Source organism: Amblyomma maculatum, chromosome 11 (assembly GCF_055883805.1).
Source record: "Amblyomma maculatum isolate TAMU_Amacu chromosome 11, ASM5588380v1, whole genome shotgun sequence".
Classification (NCBI taxonomy): Eukaryota; Metazoa; Arthropoda; class Arachnida; order Ixodida; family Ixodidae; genus Amblyomma; species Amblyomma maculatum.
The window spans coordinates 13,320,582-13,341,896 of record NC_139354.1 but is presented as its reverse complement, the minus strand read 5'-3'; the positions used below and the strand labels follow the sequence as shown (position 1 = coordinate 13,341,896).

Below are 21,315 nucleotides of genomic sequence, written 5' to 3'. Positions count from 1 at the left end.
TTCTGCAAAACAGCCTGCTTGTTCTAGTTGCATTTTTAGGAAGCAGATGCAGAGCTTATGACAGAAGTTTTCTGCCCTGAATTGTACTGCCTATAAAGATGTCCATTGCAGCTTTTGAGCATGGAAGTCCTCCCTGCTACCCCTGGATAAAAACACCATTTATGGCACCAATGTACGTGAAGTGGCTGACATTGTAGAGGTGCCATGAGATCACTTATGGCCTCGGTGCCAACGTATCGCCTGCATTTCTCCACTCAGTGGAATACAGTAGACTAGGAGCACAAAATAATGCCACCACGCTTTGCAGCCGCTACCGACTGAAATGCGCACGAATAGTCTTCTGCGGCTTCTGCTATACACTTTCTTGTTTTTCTGTATCTTGGCTGTCTCTTCTTTCGGCTTGAGCGTCAGCGGTGTTCACCCAATTGAGCTTCTGCCGAATGGTCCCTGCCGTGCAGTTTCCTTCTTTTTGCGAGCCGCTATTTTAACCATGTTCTGCATCACCTGGATGTTCTTCTGCGTAGTCAGGTATTTCTTGTGGCGCTCGCGGCGCTGTCGACAGCGGCACACTGCAAGGACCACCGCGAAAAAGATGACAGCTGCGACGATCATAGTGGCGCACAGGACCAATGTCCAAATGGTAGATGCAGACAGGACCGTTGCCGCGGGACTGGTCTCTTGGTCCCTCATTGCGGTGACGTTGGTCGCCAACGTCCTGTTGGCACTGGACTCTGGCGCTCCGGGGACAAGTGTTGATGCATTTTCTTGAACATGTGCCATCGAACTGCTCATGCCCGCCTTGCTGTGGTCCGTGTCTGTACTCGTATTTGGGTCTGGTGCCGAATGTGGTACGAGACCCCTGACGTGTGCGGAGTAGACATGAAAAGGTGGGTACAGGGCCTTGGTGAGGCCAGGACGACGCAGTCGAGCTCCTGGTCGGAACCGGCGTGGTGGTGGTGGAGGAGGTGGAAACGGGTGAGGCTCCGCAACATCAGGGTCGTGTCCTGCATACAGCAGTTTCAATAAGGTTCCGAAATGTGAAACTGCAAACCACTGGTCCAGGTTAAGTTAGCTAGCAACCTAAACAACATCGAGCCTACATTGCAATTCAGAACTAGTAGACTTGATCCATTTATGAATCTTATGATGCAATTTATTGCTTTAGTGCAAATTATTTGGTCGTATAGAGCCAGAAAGGGGCGTGAATGACAAAAAGAAACAGCGAAAGTTGATCTTAGAGGAGAAGTGGCAAATCTAATGTCCTGTTCACATTAATGGGGGATGGTAGGTAAAATTGCACCCCAAATTTTTTTTTTTTCATTTTGTCATCAAAAAAATATTGCAGCATCTCAACAACAAATCTTTGAAATTACAGGCTGAAATGAGCAACAGAAGAGGTTTAAAAGTGCCACCAAACATACTTACCCTCATTAAACAGGAGGCGGGGCTCATAGTATAGATTGCACTAACTGTTCTAAAGTATCATAATTAAGTTTCTTCTTTAGCCTAGTTCTCATTTTTATCAGCAGACGACCTTTCAAGCGCTTTAAACCATGGTTTCCAAACTTTTCTAGTGAACGTTCCAAGAGCATCCACAGTACCATTGTACATACAGAATGTCCAAGCTAACTTTAGCCAAGGGTTAAAACGTGACATTTGAAGTAGGCCAGAGAAACCACGTGTACACAGCTGCCACTCATCTGTCGCACCGCAGGCAATATTTTATTTTGAAATTTACTAATTAGTAATTAAGGCAATATTTTTAACTTACTAAGTAGTGCCTTTAGACAATAGGTTTGATTTGTAAAATTAGAAAGCACTTTCTGAAACCCCCATTCCATTTATTTCCGATAAAGAAAGCGTCATGTGTATAGTTTATCCAAGCTCTAAAAAAGCCCACGAAGTACAAAAAATATCACGTGACTAACGCATTCGTGCGCCACGATTGTGGTGCTCTCAATCATGGTTTGAGTGAAGGAATTAGCGGCGGCTGTGACTCGACAGTCCAGTTCCAGCGGTAGGCTGATATGTTGGCAATGGTTGCAGCTGGCCAGCACGGTGAGTTCGCTGGGACTTGCACCGTCACGTGCGCCGACTGCCTGAAGTGAACGAAGAAACCACCGCAGATGGACCTGCCGCTGCAACGGGGTCGTAGAGCCAAGGTCTCAGATGATTTCTGTTACTGAAACTTAGGTTGAGAGGAGCACAATCTTGGCGCACGAATGCGCCAGTCAAGTGATATTTTCGTTTAATTTCACAGTCTTGATTTAGAGCTTGGAAAAACGATACACGTGAGGCTTTCCTTATCGGAAATGATTGGAATGGGGGTTTTAGAAGGTGCTCTCCAGCTTTGCTAATTCAATTGTCTAAAAGCAATAGTTAGTAACTTAGAAAAAATATCTTCATTACTAATTAGTTCATTGCAGATAAAAAAAATGTGCGCGTCAGATAGCTGGCAGCCGTAACAAGTGATTTTCCTGGCCCAACTAAAAATGCTCGGACACCCTGTATATATCCATTGCACACCAACTTTTCAAGCTTGGGATTCTACTCCAAAGATGTGTACCATGCAGTGTGCATCTACAGGGATGGAAACAAGACATTGAAAGAAGTGTGTGGGGCGCTCGGCACAACACTGTGTGTTCTGCATTGTAGCCCTAAATTGGATGTACAATGCTCGCGTAGCCAAAGGGTGATTCCGGGCCTCGGTACATTATAAAAGCAAGGAAAGCCCGCAAGCAAGCAGAAAGGGTTCGTTAAATTAAGTGAGCATGATGAAGGCTAAAAATATGCCGAAGGTGCATTCAAGTGTTTATAACACACACACACATGCATATATGCTTGCTGCATCTACTGAACTAGAGAAATTAGGGTGCGCCTCAAATCTTTTTCTTTTTTTAATGCACACACACACACACACACACACACACACACACACACACACACACACACACACACACACACACACACACACACACACACACACGCACATATATATATATAATCACTGAAGAAGTGATATAAACCGAATGTCAAGATTGAAAATTGTTGAATTTCATTAAAGAACCCCACTGGTGCAATTCTAGTTCAGTGAATAAGGTAATGATAAAGAACAATACTCCGAATTTTTGTTACGGTGGTAAGTTTTCTTTATAACTGTACTACATAAATTGTGTACATAATATGTACATAAATTGGAATTGGGGCAATCGCAAGGATGCGGGTTCGGTCCCGTGCGCGGAAGCATCTTTTCAATAAAGATGAAAAATCAAGGCCTAGGGCTTTTTGAGCATTTTGGGTTCGTTATCACATTCCATACTGTCTCCACTGAGGTGCAAAAAAAAGAAAACGTTTTTCATAATACCGAATAGAAATATAACATAGCAAGAACTATGAAACAAACCGAAAGTAGATTTTGGTTAATCTATGACTTCACAGCATACCAAGCTATGGCGCCACGGATATGACTGCAAAACCAATCGTGCGTGCATTAATTAGCTGAACTGGGGACAGAGTGACAGCTGAGATCACTAGTTTCTTTAATGACTAAAAGCAAGCTCAAAATGCCCTCTAGAAAAGACTGCTGTGCATGCAGTTGCGTCATGCGCCCAAGGTTGCCCGTAGAAATTCCCCAGTTGTCGCTATTTTGAAATTTTAAAATTCGTTTTCGCTGCAACAAAACATCGGATCGCAGCGAAATGTACCACAAATGGTCACAAAACTGAGTAGAAAGTGCCATGAATGTTTCTGTAAAATCGGGAGGTTGAAAAATGGCGGAGTCGCCTGTTATAATTCCAGCTGGTCGATGAAATTTTTGGATCTCGCCAATACAGTGTCCCTCAAAGCCCGAGTCGCTTTGGGAGGGGAAATGATGTTAACAATCATCAACCAACACATGTTCTAGACTTTGGAGAAGTAAAGAAAAACTTCTGTGTTTCAGCTGGGATTTCATCTCATGGCTTTTTGTTTGCCAGCCAAGCACGCTACCGCACTAAGTTATGCTTGTAGCCTTCGATGCGAGGTGGTATATATTGCTACGAACCAGAGGGCGGTGAAGCGGGCTGCGGCGCGGAGCGGAGAGCTTGCGCTAGGCCCGCTGGGCATTTCACCGTACATATCTCATTAAATCATCCTGTCTTTTCGTTTGCTACCACGTAACATGATGGCGGTGGTTAGGGCGTTCCCATCATTCTGTCGCTGGACATAGCCTCCTCTATTTTTTGTAGGAAATAGAGGAGGCTATGCCTTGGAGCACCAATGCCGTCTGTGCCTGGTCGTCGGTCGTGGATTTCTGGACTTTTCCATCCGGCTCTGCCTCACCTCGCTTTGAACTGACCTTACCAGCCGCTCTTCACTGCCCTGCCCCGACCACAAAACAGGACCCAGCGACAGGTCCGAAGACCGCCCCCGCCCAAGCGGTTCGGAACGTCTACAGGCCTCATGAATTGGTTTATGCGAAAGGGAAGGCGCAGTGTCTGTTACACTTCTTCCTCCACGGGCAGCTAAACCGCGCCACCATAAAACAAAGGTGCCGTGGCGGAGGGCTGCCGAGCTACTTTCACCACCCTGGCATCTTTAACGTGCACTGGCATTAGGCATATGGACGCCTCTCCGTTCACTTTCCCTTTCGTCTCCATTCAAACGCTGCTGCCGGCAGCCGGTTCGAACTATTACGGTACTACGGTTCGGGTACTACGGTTCAGTAGCCGGTCGTCTTGACCATGTATACTGAGACACAGCGGCGGGGTTATGCCGTCGTGATAAGCAGAGTGCCATCAACGGATAGGTTTCAATGAGCTCGCTCGGTGTTCGTCGCCACATCGGCTTCGCGTCTTTCATTTCGCCGTTCTGTCCCTTACTATGCATATAGGCTCCAGCAGCCGTTGGTAACTCAGGTTTTTGCTTTTCTTGCGCCAGTACAGAATCAATTAAAGATTCTGCGTGTGAGAAGTTTGCCGCACAATTTAACGAATCGCGGTCGAGCTTTGGATTACGAACCGTGTGGGGGTTGCCGTGTGGTGGTGACAGTCTGGGGACTCGTCTTGTAGTGCGGGTGCACAAAGAGGTTGCGTCCCGTGCTGGAGTGCGTGGAATCTTCAGTCGACGAGGGCTTTGTTGGCTCGGTTGGTACGACGGCCATTGCTCGAGTTAGAGCTATTAGGTAACACGCCATGACCGCCAGCGTCCGTAGTGCTGCCCAGGACTTCATGGTTCGCGTAGGGTACCTGGACACTTGTTGCCGGTGAGGAGGTGGCCGGGTTAGCGGCGACGTACTCCTGCCCCAGTTCTTTGCAGCCGCTGCCCCTGCGATAATGTCGCAAAGAGAAGCAAGTCAGGAGAGTGTGTAGGCGCAGGCGATAAGAAATGCAGTCGGTCGTTTTATTCGCGTCAATGCGATACCCTGCACCGTGCCAGCGGAGGCGCTGTAGCGAGAGGAGGGGGGGGGGGGGGGAGGTGGGTGGGGGGGGTTTCGAAAGCGATTCTCGCCATGTTGCCTGTGGTGCAGTGTAAATATCTGTTTGCATTTCGGCTTGCAGAACTACATTAACTGCCAATATAATAAAAAAAATAACATTTTCGCACGTCACATTTACCTAAATAGAGTCGAAGTGTCACCTGTCAGAGCCGCACGATCGAGCTGTGTTGAAAGCAGCAATTATGGAAAAAGGTACTTGTAACCGTAAAGGCCGGAATACATGCGGCGTTTTTTTCCACGATTTTCGCGCGTCGAAAACTGCCGCGCCGACGCGACGCCCAGCTCGAGATACATGGAACGACGAAGCGGCGCGAGCGCCGCCGCGGATCCCTCGATGCGAAAGCAAATGCATCAGCGAGCGGAAATAACCGCAGAGCGAGGTACGTGAGAGAAGCGACGCTGTCCCTTGTGGTAAAATCCCGACAGTGCTCATTCTAATGCTACTGTGCTAAATGTAGAAAGCATACATAGGTGCGCAAGGATTTGGCTCGCTCGAATGAACGAAGATACTTCGGAATGCCCGCTCGGATACCAGCAGCACGGTTTTCTTTTTTATTTTCACAAATTTCACTCCAGGGAGCAAACACACAGCGATCCGAGAGTATGTCGTATACTCACAAAAAAGCGACATTCCGTGCTTGATTAAGCGTTTATTTTTACGATAATCACATTTCTGCGGCCAAACTGCCCCATACCTCGTCAGCCATGGCGGCCATGTTGACAGCGGCCGCTCAAACCGGAAATGCCAGCTTTCCGCGCTCCTATTGGCTCGCGTCGACAGTCGTTTCCGGTTCGAGAAGACGCCGCGCCGCCCGCGCGTCAAATATCTGGCAGGGCCAGATCGGTGGCGGCGCGCGTTTTTTCTGACGCGGGGCGTCGAGTGCGCGCCGTCGGGCGTAAAACGCCGGTTTGACGCGGCAAAAACGCTCCATGTATTCCGGCCTTAAGAGAGCCCACAATTGCTGTGGTCGGCCGCGTACCGATGGGGGTCAAGTGCAAAAGGCGCCAGTAATGTTCTAAACGATGGTTCGTTCTCTTCGGAGAAACCTCTCCAAATGTGGTGATTCCGCGATGTTGAAGCAGAAGGCGGTGATGCAGAAGATGAAGAGATGTATTCACAGTATTTACAGAAATACAAGGGCGAACTGTGCAAGTTACAGATGTAACATCGCACAGGCAAAAGGAACAAATATAACTTAAAAAAGAAAACTATCTCACACAGAGATGCTGTCTACAGGAGCCTACTTATCGACTGAGCTGTTTCGCACAACTATTTTTCACGTGAGAAGTAGCGTCAGTGGTTTCTGGTTCGCTCCCTGAGAAGCTCGTGGTGTGCGCCCGACGACCTTTGCAGGCGCCGATGCCTCTCTTATCCCATAGTGTCTGAGCACGTTTTGATGGCGCCCATTTGTAGCGCCGACCTTGTCTCCCTGAGGAGCGCCAGGCATATCTTTATGGCACATTACGTTGTGCGCCGCTTATTGACGTTTTTACATCGAGAGTGGCGTCAGCCTGAGTGAAATATACGTCGTGTTCTGTGCTTAGCCCACCGTAGCTTCGCCTCGAATGCGAGCTATGTACTCGAGTAAAAGTTTTTCATTTTAATGACACGCAGATCAGCCGCTGTCTACTAAATGTTGTGGTTTACTAGCTGCAGGGTGTTACGACCAAGCATCCGCAATTGCGCGCTCTATTGTTCGCCTGTGGGCATGGATAAGTTTTGTGAATATGTGGTGATGGTCCAATGGCTCTAAGTGAGCCTGTTTCCAGGAATCCTGCTTTGTAAGCATGTTTTGCTTTGTGGACAACCTGCAAATGCCAAATTGACCCTGCCAGGAGAACGTCTGGAAAAACACAAAGAAACGTCCCCCTGCGGGAAATAGCAGGAAGTGCTTTCTTTCTTTTGTTCACCCTTCCAGTCGAGAAGTGCTATCCTCCAGTGATGAATGCCTCCTATCCAAAGGAGACGACAGAGTGACATGTCCGCTGACGTGCAGGACAAGAAAGGAGCATGACTCATACGGCCATTAAGTGATTTCCCGGGAATGCAGGAAAGATTTGCAATTGTCGAAAAGGGACCATGTTGGGAGCACTATGCGGCGCCACGTGCACTCGGGTTTCTGAGAAGTAAAACCCCTTGTCAGAACCAGCCTGTGGTTTCTTTGCTGAAGAATAGAAATGTACCTCCTCTCCTCGCCGTTCCCAAGCTTTTCCCGCCAACAAGTGATCACGCCCAACGAATGAATGCCGGACCAGTCAGTGCTTCAGACCATCAGTGCAGTGATGTGTTCGATTGGATGCCGATACCTGAGGGGCGTGCCCTGGATTTGGTTGGTCAGCATCTTCAGAGAGGGGCTGGACATAGGGGGTTTTTAAGGACGCTGCAGAGCACGAAATGTCGCTCTGAGCCCTGGGTAAACGGCTCATCCAGTCGCTTCTCGCTATGAACCCTTAACGCTTGCCATTTTGCTGATGTACCCTTCTTTTTCGTGTAAATATTGTAAATACGTTTTCTCAAAGTGCCAGTAAACCTGCTTGTACATATTTTACCAACTTCGAAGATTCAGTCCTTCTTCAACCCGGAGTCTCTGCACGCTACCAAGTGAAAGCCGGGTCGCCATAGCCCCAGCGTCACGACAACTGGTGGCAGCGGTGGGATCTGAATCTACAAGCCACAACAACTGGTGATCAGCGGTGGGATCTGAATCTACAAGCACAACGACTGGTGATCAGCGGTGGGATCTGAATCTACAAGCACAACGACTGGTGCCCAGCGTTGGGATCTGAATCTACAAGCCACAACATCTGGTGATTGGAGGTGGATCTGGATCTACAAGCTACAACATCTTGTGATCGGAGGTGGCATCTCAAGCAACAAGCAGGAGCAACAATCGGCCAACAAGAGAGCAGCTCGGAACATCGATCGCATGTGTGGGTGAGTGCTTGGCTTTTCTTCTGATGTGGACCAGGTTCTAGAACAGGGTTAGATTTTAGAACTGGTAAAAAGAGTGTGGAAACGCCTTTAGGTTTGGTAGTTTGCACAGTTGTTTTGGAAGTAGCCGACACTCGGAGCGATCATGGACCTACAAAAGCTGCAGAAACCGGAACTGTTGCAATTGTGTGAGGAATTGGGAATTGATACAAGTGGTTTGGCACGAAAACCTTTGATTATAAAGGCAATCACAGATTTGGGAGCCGATGATGAGGAGCTCAGTGAAGCATGGAACCTCATCGGTCAAAAAAAGGAACAGCTCAGACAGCAGAAAGAGCGGGAAAAAGAGGAAAAGGAGCGGGAAAAAGAGGAAAAGAAGCGTGAAATTGAGAGAGAAGCAAAAAAGCGGGAGCTAGAAATTGAGCTCCGGAAATTAGAAGTAGAGTTGAGTAAGAGGTCGGGCAATTGTCCCCAGCTAGCGGTACCTCTTCTCAACAAGGAGGCAGATTTCAAGATGTCAAAGTACATGCAGCCATATGTGATATCAGGGGATATCGGTCTGTATCTGGGTAACTTTGAGCGAACTTGCGAAGAACTGTCCTTCCAGCGAGACACGTGGTCTCAGAGATTATTGACGGTTCTGCCCTGCGAGGCAGCGGAGGTTGTCGCGCGGCTAAACAAGGAGGACGCGGACAACTACGAGAAGGTCAAAGCTTGCCTTCTGAGAAAGTATAGGCTTAGCGCCGAGGCGTTCAGACAACGTTTTCGGAACGCTACTAAGTCCAGGGACGAGAGTTACCCTGAATTCCTGTACAATTTAAGAGTTAATTTGGGCGAGTGGCTAAAGAGCACTGATTCCTACAGTGATAGGGACGCTGTAGTCGAGCGAATTCTTTTGGAGCAGTTTTATAGCTGCCTCCCAGAAAAAGAAAGAAATTGGTTACAGGACCGAGGCGACATTAAGTCGGCAACTGAAGCTGCCGAAGTCATTGAGGAGTACGCTTCGCGCCGACAATTCAGCAACCCAGCAGTGGATAGGCTCCGCAATCCCAAGTTGAGTGTAAATAACCGTCAGAAAAGGCACTTTGCTAGATTTGCAAACGAAGAAAGGAAGGCTTCTTCAGGCAAACGCCCTAGAAAGGACGGCAGTGAGAAAAGTGGGGAAGTGACCAACGCGCAGAACACAAAGAACAAGCTTGGGGCTAGGAAGCCGCTCACATGCTTTAGGTGTAATGAGCAGGGTCACATTGCCGTCAACTGCCGGAAAGAAAAGTTTGTTCTCTCGTATGTCAGTGACTGCGATGAAAATATGCAGCTTTTGGAACCTTACATGCATGACCTAGTAGTCAACGGGAAGCCTTGCAAGGTACTGCGCGATTCGGCCGCAACGATGGATGTTGTCCATCCGGTGTATGTGTCGCCTTCCGACTATACAGGACAGTGTGCGTGGATCCGCCAGGTAGTGGAGGAACAGAGTGTGTGCTTGCCAATCGCGAACGTGGTCATCGAGGGCCCTTTCGGCAAGTTGACAACCGAGGCTGCCGTTTCAGGAAAGCTTCCTAAGTGCTATCCGTATTTGTTCTCCAACAAATCGGATATGCTACTGCGAAAGAGGGGCATCCTTTTCGGAGACAGAGTTGTGCCAGCCTTAACACGTTCAAAGGCGCGAGAACTAGCTACACTGCTAATTCCAGAAAAATCCACCGCGGAGGAAACGACAGCTAAAACAGTGGTCGATGCGGAAGACAGTGGGTCAGAAAACTTTGAGAGCAAGGCATCTCAAATAAGTCAACTTGAAAGTGAGCTTGATGAGACGCGGAATGAGGACGTCCTTGGGAGTAACCTCTTGCCGCCAGCGTCTAGTAATCTAACGAGACTTTTAAGTGAAAACCGAGAGGACTTAGCTATGGAGCAAACCGTGGTAAATCTAACGTTAAACCTTCCCGAGGAGATGGGGGATAACTTGATTTGCCTCAGCGGAAAAGGAAGCAACGCTCAGGAGCTTCTCAGAAAGACAGAGCAGAGAGGAGAACTAAAGAAATCCCAGCTGTCCGATCTGGGCGAAATAATAACAGAGTTTGAGGCCTGCTTCGTGGACAGGCCAGGCAGGACTGATTTGACTGAGCACGATATTGAGCTGACTTCAGACGTGCCAGTGCGATCAAGGTGCTACCGATTTTCTCCAAGGCAAAGAGAAATTCTGGATAGGGAAGTAACTCGCATGCTGGAATTAGGAGTAATAAAACCCTCGGAAAGCGATTATGCTTCGCCTATGATCTTAGTACAAGCTCCAGGTAAAGACCCTAGGCCTGTGGTAGACTACCGAAAGCTAAATTCTCTCACCAGGGATCAATTGTATCCTATTCCGAATATTGAGGAGAGAGTAGAACAGGTCAGTAGAGCGGCATATGTGACTACGCTGGACCTTACTCGAGGATACTGGCAAGTACCGCTCACTGAACGCGCCAGCAGATACGCGGCTTTCGTCACTCCGACGGGCAGCTACCAGCCAACAATGATGAGTTTCGGGCTCAAAAATGCTCCATTTTGTTTTTCCCGACTCATGGATAGGATTTTAAAGGGGTGTGAAACATTCGCGGTGCCTTATTTAGACGACATTGCGGTTTTTTCCGACTCATGGGCGGACCATATGGTACATCTAAGAGCTGTACTGAGCCTTTTGCGTCAAGCTGGACTAACCGTAAAGGCCGAGAAATGTTGCCTGGCAAGGGCGACCGTGGACTACTTGGGTCACAATGTAGGTCAAGGTTTCAGGAAACCCAGCGAGATTAAGATTTCTGCGGTAGCAGACTACCCGCGGCCGAGCACGAAGACGGAAATTCGAGCATTCCTGGGTCTGACTGGGTACTACAATCACTACATTCCTAACTATTCAGCTTTGGCTAGCCCTCTGACCGACGCTCTCCGCAGGACAGAACCGACAAATGTAGTCTGGGACGAACAAAAGGAAGCCTCCTTCGTAAACCTGAAGGCTGTGCTGATTAGCCGTCCGGTATTGCGAGCTCCAGACTATGACCGAGAATTCACGGTCCAGTGTGATGCCAGTGATCGAGGGTTAGGTGCTGTTCTCTGCCAGAGAGATGACGACGGTAATGAGCACCCCGTGCTCTACTTGAGCAGAAAACTGAGTTCTAGAGAGAGGGCTTATTGCGCGTCAGAGAAAGAGTGCGCTTGCATTGTATGGGCCATTCAAAAATTGCAGTGCTATCTTGGAGGGGCCAAATTCACCGTAGAGACGGACCATTGTCCCCTGGCTTGGCTGCAAACTGCGACATCGAAGAACAGTCGCCTTCTTAGGTGGAGCTTGATTTTACAGCAGTACAATTTTGAAATAAGATACAAAAAGGGGAAGTTAAATGGGAATGCGGACGCGCTTAGCCGCTCTTTCTAAGCGGTCCGAGATGTTCCTCACCATGTATCCAAATTGATAATCAGGTTTTTATTTTTTTTTCTCGTGCGCTTGTATATGTGTGGCTATGTAAAGCAGCACGTTTGGTTTTCTAGGAATACGTGGGTCCTGAACGTCTTGAGAGTGGGCTTTTCTCGAACAACAATGGCAGTTTTCTTTTAACCTGGTCTCTTCAGACGGGAGCCGAGTGCTTGCTTCGACATGTGGTTGAGTTTCAGACAGCTCGAGCAATTTGGCCTACAACAATCAAGACAACGCGACAAGCAACAGCGAGCTTCAAGCGTTCACGTGCAGGCCATTAAGTCGTCTCTTCATGCAGCAGCTGGGACTGCTGCCCTCCGAGACTCTTCTGGCGGGGGAGGAGGCTGTTACGACCAAGCATCCGCAATTGCGCGCTCTATTGTTCGCCTGTGGGCATGGATAAGTTTTGTGAATATGTGGTGATGGTCCAATGGCTCTAAGTGAGCCTGTTTCCAGGAATCCTGCTTTGTAAGCATGTTTTGCTTTGTGGACAACCTGCAAATGCCAAATTGACCCTGCCAGGAGAACGTCTGGAAAAACACAAAGAAACGTCCCCCTGCGGGAAATAGCAGGAAGTGCTTTCTTTCTTTTGTTCACCCTTCCAGTCGAGAAGTGCTATCCTCCAGTGATGAATGCCTCCTATCCAAAGGAGACGACAGAGTGACATGTCCGCTGACGTGCAGGACAAGAAAGGAGCATGACTCATACGGCCATTAAGTGATTTCCCGGGAATGCAGGAAAGATTTGCAATTGTCGAAAAGGGACCATGTTGGGAGCACTATGCGGCGCCACGTGCACTCGGGTTTCTGAGAAGTAAAACCCCTTGTCAGAACCAGCCTGTGGTTTCTTTGCTGAAGAATAGAAATGTACCTCCTCTCCTCGCCGTTCCCAAGCTTTTCCCGCCAACAAGTGATCACGCCCAACGAATGAATGCCGGACCAGTCAGTGCTTCAGACCATCAGTGCAGTGATGTGTTCGATTGGATGCCGATACCTGAGGGGCGTGCCCTGGATTTGGTTGGTCAGCATCTTCAGAGAGGGGCTGGACATAGGGGGTTTTTAAGGACGCTGCAGAGCACGAAATGTCGCTCTGAGCCCTGGGTAAACGGCTCATCCAGTCGCTTCTCGCTATGAACCCTTAACGCTTGCCATTTTGCTGATGTACCCTTCTTTTTCGTGTAAATATTGTAAATACGTTTTCTCAAAGTGCCAGTAAACCTGCTTGTACATATTTTACCAACTTCGAAGATTCAGTCCTTCTTCAACCCGGAGTCTCTGCACGCTACCAAGTGAAAGCCGGGTCGCCATAGCCCCAGCGTCACGACAAGGGGTACTATAAACGCAAAACGTCACATTTATAAATCCCTTTCACCTCTTATACTCGTACCGATGCAGTGTCTCAGAGGCTATAATACCCGCCAGTGCCGTCACTGCCCTGGCAGGTGACTGTGTGGAGCACTTATCCACCGGTGAAGATTGAGACCGAGGTTGCTCTCCCAGAAAAAAAAGGGGGATCCCATAACGATTGGCGACCGAGCTACAGTAATTTATGTTGGCAACCCTGTAATGCTAATCCTACTTGAATTTGAGCTTGTGAATTTTGAATTTGAACAAAAAATAAATCAACAGTTAGGCATGAAATTGATTAAAGCATATTGTCGCAGAAGCCAGTGAAACTGGTTCAGCAGGTTTACTTAGGATTAAGTAAAAGCACCGGCAAGATCAGGCACGGAACCGACTGGCGGGCGAGCACCGAGAAAGAAAAAGACGAGCGCGTGCCAGTCTCCCGAGCTCGCCACATGGCGGCGCCAGTACGATGACATTGCGGCAATATAAATCCCAAGCTATTGGTAGAATGTTAAAATTAGCTGCCTTTGCGTGCTAGAGGTAACATGTCAGGCTTGAGATTCAAGGTTCCCGCTATAGATTCTGTTGCCACAGAATTCTTTTTTTTTTTCGCGGAATTCATCTGCTCCTGAATTTCGCCGCCCCATACGTTACGTGAAACATTTCCAACTATCAGAATTTTCTGCTGCAAAGGATAGCAAATAGAAGGGATTGATAGGGAAAAAGGGCGGTGGGGTAAGCTATTCGCACGCATAGCTCACTCCGTTTCCTTTCTCCCTACCGTTGCCCTCTCCACGACTCGCTACCACATGCACGCACTCTTTATCCGAGGTTTAACCAGGTTAAACCAGGACGCATGCACTTCGACATCACGGTCTGGCGGGCTAATCAAGAATCACGCATACGATCGTTGACAATATCGTCTCTGACGTCCTATATGAGCTCCCGCACGCACGCACACAATCTATTCAAGGTTTAACTAGGTTAAACTAGGACGCCTGGACTGCGACGTCACGATCCGACGGGCCAATCAAGCACAAGTTCGTTGACAATATCGTCTCCGAGGTCCTATATGAGCTACCACACACGCACACACTCTCTTTATCCAAGGTTTAACCAGGTTAAACCAGGACGCCTGGACGGCGACGTCATGGTCTGGCGGGCCAATCAAGAATCAAGCACAAGATCGTTGACAATGTCGGCTCTGAGGTCCTATATGAGCTACCACACACGCACGCACGCACTCTCTTTATCCAAGGCTTAACTAGGTTAAACCAGGACGCCTGAACTGCGACGTCACGGTTTAGCGGGCCAATTAAGAATCAAGCACAAGATCGTTGACAATATCGTCTCTGAGGTCCTATATGAGCTACCACACACACACGCACGCAATCTCTTTTTTCGAGGTTGAAATAAACCAGGGCACCTGGACTGCGACGTCACGGTCTCGCTGGCTAATCAAGAATAAAGCACAAGATCGTTGACAATATTGTCTACGAGGTCCTATATAAACTACCACAAACCCACTCACGCACTCTCTTTATCCAAGGTTTAACTAGGTTAAACCAGGATGCCTGGACTGCGATGTCACAGTCTGGCGGGCCGATCAAAAATCAAGCACTAGATCGTAGATAATATCGTGTCCGAGGTCCTATGTGAGCTACCACACACGTAGGCACGCACTCTCTTTATCCAAGGCTTAACTAGGTTAAACCACGGCGCCTGGACTGCGACGTCATGGTCTCGCGGGCAAATCAAGAATCAAGCACAAGATCGTTGACAATATCGTCTTTAAGGCCCTATATGAGCTACCACACACGCACGCACGCACTCTCTTTATCCAAGGTTTAACTAGGTTAAACCAGGACGCCTGAACTGCGATGTCACGGTCTGGCAGGCCAATCAAGAATCGAGCACACGATCGTTGACAATATCGTCCCCGAGGTCCTATACGATCTACCACACACGCACGCTCGCACTCTTTTGATCCAAGGTTTAACTAGGTTAAACCAGGACGCCTGGACTGCGACGTCACGGTCTGGCGGGCCAATCAAGAATTAAGCACAAGATCGTTGACAGTATCGTCTCTGAGGTCCTATATGAGCCAGTGCTTTCGTAGTAATACGGAAAGGTAAATAAATGGCCGCGGCTCGCGCGCGAGCATCCAGACACTGTCCCAAGATATATTTGCATGTGAGCGACCACGGCGAACATTTAAATATCACAATATACTATATAATAAAGACGCCCCCGTGCACTGTCGCTAACTAATCGCACCTCCTGCGCACTCCACAAACTATCTGGGTTGGGAGTGCGGCCTCCAGCTGGGATTCGCGAGCGATCGACGGGCACAGACGTCGCTGCCTGCCGTGGATCCTGGCGCGCTTATCGATGTTTTGTTCTGGCTTAGCGGAGGCTGAACTTTTCCTTGGGATGTGGCGTGTCGTTTTAATGAGGGTCGCCGGGTTATCGGCGATATGTCCCTCCCATTCCGCAGCGCTGCATGCCTGCCCGTCGCCCCTTTCCGTGATTGCGGGCACAGCACGTGCTGGCATTAATCATCCTGGACGTGTTATATGACGCTCGAATAATTAGTTTGGCGTCGAAAGTTTTAAGGACATAATAAAAATTGCCGCCACAGACGTTGAAGAGCAAGAGCGTGAGCTCATGGGTTGCGGCAGCTGACGAAGCACAGAACGCTGGAGGCTGACGGTTCACTCGGCACACTACTGCACTCCAGCAACGAAGGGTCATCACCGACGGAGCAGGCCTGGGACGCATTCACTCGTACTATACCTGCTGGCTGTACGAGAGGAGTGTCCGGCTTTCCTCTGTACAAATCCATCAACTCTCGTCCTGTTGCGCCGCTGCCATCGCGTGAACGCATCTGGAGAACTTCCCGACTGAAACGTTCTCTACACACCCCCTTTCCGCACACCTGGACGGATGGAATATAGGAGCGTCCCATTGAAACGGGGCGGTAGCAGTTGCTATCATGGGTTTAACGTCTCAAAGCGACTCAGAGACGCCGTAGTGGAGGACTCCGGAAATTTCGACCACCTGGGGTTCTTTAACGTGCACTGACAACGCACAGCACACGGGCGCCTTGCTTTTCGCCTCCACCGAAAAGCGGCCGCCGAGGCCGGGATTCGATCACGCATCCTTTGGCACAGTGGTCGAGCGCCCTAACCACCATAACCACTGCACTACCACTGCGGGGGCGATAGGAAAGAAATACCGGACGAGAGGAGATGCCACACATACCCGGCGCTGATGAGCATTTATAAAGAGGTTGTTAAGTGATGCATTTATTGTCGCGTATTATTTCGTCCCGCATCGTGCGCTGCTGTTTGGAGACCTTCACTACGGTGTCTCTAGTAGGGTGAGTCGCTTTGGAACGTTAAACAACATAAACCAAATCAAACCATAGTCTTTACAATACATATCGATGCGAGGCAAATTGAGTTCCTGCTCACTTTACCTTGCAGTTGTCTTTCTTAATCGCTTGCAACTTTGCCAGAACTCGTTTTGTGTCTAACGGCCGTCCGTGGTTCGGTCGGCCTGAGGGTAGCGTAGCTATAAAATGGGAATGTCTTTTAGTGACAGCCAGCTGTGAGGCGTGCAGACAGGAAATAAGATCGCATGGTTGCCAGTATATAGAGAGGCTATAACGACGCGAATGGCTGTTTTGCGTTGACTTTGTTTTCGGAGATCGGGACGCCATTTTCTCAGCGATTTATCTCTATCACTCGGGGCAAAGGCGATGAAAGACGATGGGTTTTATTTTTCCAATGGCTGCATTGATGCTGCTGGAGAACTAAAACTAAGAAAAAAAATGACGATTACGGTACTTTGTAATGCGAAATTTGAGCGCAGCTCGTCAGCTGTTCCAGCTTTTCTATAGATTTAGGCAACTAATTCGAGCAAGACATATATGTACAATTACAGACAACTGGTTACGAGGGACAATGGCGACGCGAAACCCAGGAACAGGCGCTTAATGCTGAAACGATGCCATTCGAGACATGAACTAGGTGTATATAAGCAAGCTACATCAAAATATGATGCTCTTCTCTGTGAGTGTGTGAATTCTCGGTTACTGCACATGTTACCCCGCAGTTCGGTGTGGGCGCTCGCATTATTCATGAATTATCTTTGCAGTGTGCACCATTTGTGGTCGCGTCTTCCACTTGAGCTGTGAAGCGTGCCTTTCAGAATTGTTTCACACGAATGTAAAGGCCAAGTGTTGGTCACTTGTTTCTCTGGACACCTGAATCGCGCCGGAAGGGGAGGAAGGAAGGTGAGAGTGAAAGTCCACTTGAGCTCTGAAGCGTGCCTTTCAAAGTTGGTTCACATGAATGGAAAGGCGCAGTATCTGTCACACTTGTTTCTGTGGACACCTGAATCGCGCCGTAAGGGGAGGAAGGAAGGTGAGAGTGAAAGTCCACTTGAGCTGTGAAGCGTGCCTTTCATAATTGGTTCACATGAATGGAAAGGCGCAGTATCTGTCTCACTCGTTTTCTGTGGACACAGCAACCGCGCCGTAAGGGAAGGAAGGAAGGTGGGAGTGAAAGTGGAGCTGGTTACGGGGGACAACGCCGACGCCGCCGCGAAACCCAGGAACGGGCGCCAAAGAGCTGCGATCTAAAAAAAAGAGTATTCTTTCGTTCTAGTCCGTTATACGATTTGCGGAGGAAAAGCGCTATGGAAGCGGTCTTTTGTGTGCAGTTTTTTTTCCTCAGTTCGTGCTTTTGTTACGTTCTTGCTCGTCGGAATTAAAGGTGCACTGCCTGTGACTGCGGCTGCTACTGTTTCTGCGGGACTGTAGTTATCGCGATAGCCTTACGGGGGCGCCCGAACTTAGTCGTGAACGTCGGCGGTGCGCTATTGTGACTGCATCCGTTGGGACGCCTGTGCCTGACAGGCCTGCCTTTAGCAGATTGTCGCGGCCTTAGCATATAGTGGTCGACTCTGTGGTCTATCGCGTACGCTGTTTCCTGTTTGCCAACAAGGAAGTAGCGAATGTTTCAGGCTGCCGCGATGCTTAGTGTCGTAGGAGCTGTTAAAGTATTCATAAACATATGTGTATGAGTGTGTGTGTAAGAGGCAGTACGTCCCAGCATGTTATGTGCATAAACCGTGATCTGATATATTGTGTTAACAGAATGATTCCCAGAGTATATCTTGTAAGGACGATGTGGAATTTGAAGTGCATGGCAGCTCACTCTATGCGCTGTGGGGTTTCGGTGCTGATGGGCCAACGCCGCTTTCAGGGTGAGGGCGCTGTAAGACTAGAGTTATATGGGCTTTGTCAAAGCCTTTGTAGTAACTCTAGGCAACATTTTGGCGCTAAATATGTATTTTTTTTTTCTTTAATTGACCGTGTCATTTTAGACGAGCACGTACCTCTATTTGGTTGTTTCGAATCCTCGCAGAGTGGTAGATTGAGCGTAATTTCTAGTGCAAATTTTAGCGAAAGTACTTTGGGTTACATTATAGCTAGGTATTGCCTTTAATATAATGCGCAGGGATGATCGCACATTTCTGAATAAATTGTCCGAATAGATATGGCAGAATTCGTGATATGAAAAACTGTCAAGCGCAATAATGAGGAATACCGGCAAAGTGTACGAGCTGACCAAAGCATGTTATCGGTGGCGTAAATCGTATGGCACTGACCAGAGCTCAAACGTAGAGCTGACGTCCAGCGGGAAATCACGCATGCAGGGTGACACCGATGGTAGAGCCCACGCTGTCGCAATGTGACGGATGAATTGCTTCTCCACATACTGTGAGCCTATGTTCCATGTAGAGCCACTTCCAACGAAACTAAGGCTTCAACAGCGCAAAAAGCATTCCCGCTGTCCGCGCGGAGAACAAGAAAACGACGGCCCAACAGAACTCGAAAGAAGCGGGCAATGCAAAGAAGCAACCAGAGTGCAAGACGAAAACTTGGCAGGCGACACATTTTTAGACATGCGACTTCAGTTCACATAGCTCACACTTTTCGGGTCATGCCAATGGAGACAACGAGACGACGGTGGTGCGAAGTCGCTGCGTAATATGTTTGGCAAGCGTCATGTTGCTACGACCGGACACTGCAACAAAGCCTGCACAGTATAGCGCTGCCACTGTATACAAGCACAGTCGCTAACTGATGCAAACGTAATGCAATAAAATTGCGAGAATTAGCATATTTCCTTTCATAGAATTGTGTAAATTCCATCAGTGCAGTTCAGTCGTGTCCGACTCTTCGTGACCCTATGGACCATATCACGCCACGCTTTCCGGTCTCTCACTGTCTTCCTAACATCACATAACTTCATACGCAATTCCATATAGAATTGTGTAAAAAGTTAGCAAGTGTGGATTGTCAAAATTTGTCATTTTGTGCTTTCATTTTATACCCCAAACCTGCAACAACCTCCGCAAGGAGGTTAGCGCAGTATGTATCAAATAAATAAATGAATAAATAAATAAATAAATAAGTGTACCTGACTCATAGAAGACATTTTAATTTCTTGGTTTATTTCAGCCTTGCTTTGTTGGGGCACTGCGTTCAAATAAGTGTTTCGGTAATTTGGTCGTACTGCTACGAGCCACGTGCACGATGTCGATGTGTGCCTGCGTGTGCGTGTGTTGCTCGCCCGCTGAGTCCATCGTGGCAGCCTGTGCTTTGACGTTCTGTGCACTGTGCCTTGCGTGGTGTGTGCGTCAGTGCTTTACATGCTGCCTTTCTTCCCACCAAAATCTTGGTGGAGGTTTGGTTCCCTTTCGGTGGCGATCTTGTATAGGTAAGTGTAGCGGGCGTCTGTTTTGTGTGGTCAATTTTCTTCAATGGCCATTCTTCTTATTTTACGGCCAAGAAGAGGTCCTTCTTTGTGTGACAGTCCGTGTGCGCGAGGGGTCCGACGCTGTGTTGCCAGTTCCGTGGAAGCGACCTTGGCTCGGACGCGGGACGGCTCCCACCCCGACGTTTCTCGGAAGAGGACATTTGCACGCGTGCGTCCCTTCTCTCTGTGTGTTTCTGGGTATTCGGTGTGTGTTTATGTATTTCTTTTAAGTGCGAGACTGTCAACTTTGACGAAGAGCAGAAGAGCAGAGCGCCCTCTTTGTGCGGAGAGAGCGGTGTGGAAACGGGCGAAGCGAGTGTGTGACCGAGCGTGCGCTCGAGTAGATAGATGTGCGAAATCGTGCTTAGTATTTTCCTGTAACAAACCCTTGTACATTGTGTGTATAGTCTCGCACACCCCGTGTGCATTGTGTGTATATATAGTAAACTTCATTAACTGTAACTTGTAGTCCGTCCTTTTGTACATTCTTTTTCTTCCGCGTTAGCAACTGTAAAGCTAACACTTGTTCGTCGCCATCATACTCGTAGATCCGTCTTGTTGGAGACATAAGGTCTCGCTGACAACCTGTTGGGTCTCGCACACCCCGTTCGGCTAAACTAAGCGTGATGAGGCTACGGACCGTTTAAAATGGCAATCTGCTGTTAGCACATGGAAGACTGCGCATTTGGTACAGGGTGGTTTTGAAGTAATCAGCGTGAGTTAGAAACGCTGAAGCAGCCTAATTCCTGGCCAGTCGGTACGTTGTGAATAGTAGTACAGTCGCCCACTTTAAACGCATCGTGGAGCGTTGTCTTCACGTTACAGCGACTCCGATCCGAAGCAGAGCGGAAATCGGGATAGGGAAACAGCAGGTGCGCTGATCATGAGGCTGACCGTGCCGCTCACATGGAGTCTTTTCTTCCTCCATGGCCGCTAGAGCCAGCGTCAGCCGCTTGGCTGTTCTGTTTTGCGCTGATCATTCCCCAGTGGCCAGTATTATGACAGAGTTCCGTGAGCGTTTGTTTTCAGGTTCTGCATTAATTCTACCAGATGCGTGTTTTTTTTTTATTTATTTTTCTGCGATTGGTGCAGATGTGTGACGTTGCAAGCTCTACGTTTTGATCCTGGTTGCGTTTGCGCGTCACATCGCGAAAGGAGTTTGTTGCAAATAAATTAAACGCCAATGTCGAAAGTCCTATACAATTAGTTTTTAGTAATTGCCGATTGGAGGTATTTTCCTAAGGGGAGGGGGGGGGGGGGGCTTACTCTATATTGCA

General features: G+C 48.6%; 2 protein-coding genes across 2 annotated transcripts in view; one reads left to right on the top strand and one right to left on the bottom strand.

Annotated features, from left to right (window-relative positions):
* Setd3 (SET domain containing 3) overlaps positions 1–21,315 on the top strand; it is a 110,147-nt gene that overhangs the window by 20,917 nt on the left and 67,915 nt on the right. The gene's annotated exons all lie outside the window — the stretch shown is intronic.
* Positions 364–20,966, bottom strand: LOC146172888 (uncharacterized). The gene is made up of 3 exons (XM_084584235.1): positions 20,933–20,966; positions 4,999–5,304; positions 364–1,004 (listed from the first exon to the last, which is right to left on the bottom strand). Exons 1-3 carry the CDS (start codon positions 20,964–20,966, stop codon positions 418–420), a joined length of 927 nt encoding a protein of 308 aa, XP_084440361.1. The 3' UTR covers positions 364–417.

Excerpts from the sequence above, each read along its gene's own strand:
- LOC146172888 (XM_084584235.1), bottom strand. The coding sequence starts at position 20,966 with ATGGAGGAAGAAAAGACTCCATGTGAGCGGCACG. Across the intron at positions 5,305-20,932 it reads GACTCCATGTGAGCGGCACG|GGGCAGCGGCTGCAAAGAAC; the intron begins GTCAGCCTCATG and ends ACATTATCGCAG. Across the intron at positions 1,005-4,998 it reads CACACGGCAACCCCCACACG|GACACGACCCTGATGTTGCG; the intron begins GTTCGTAATCCA and ends TGCTGTATGCAG.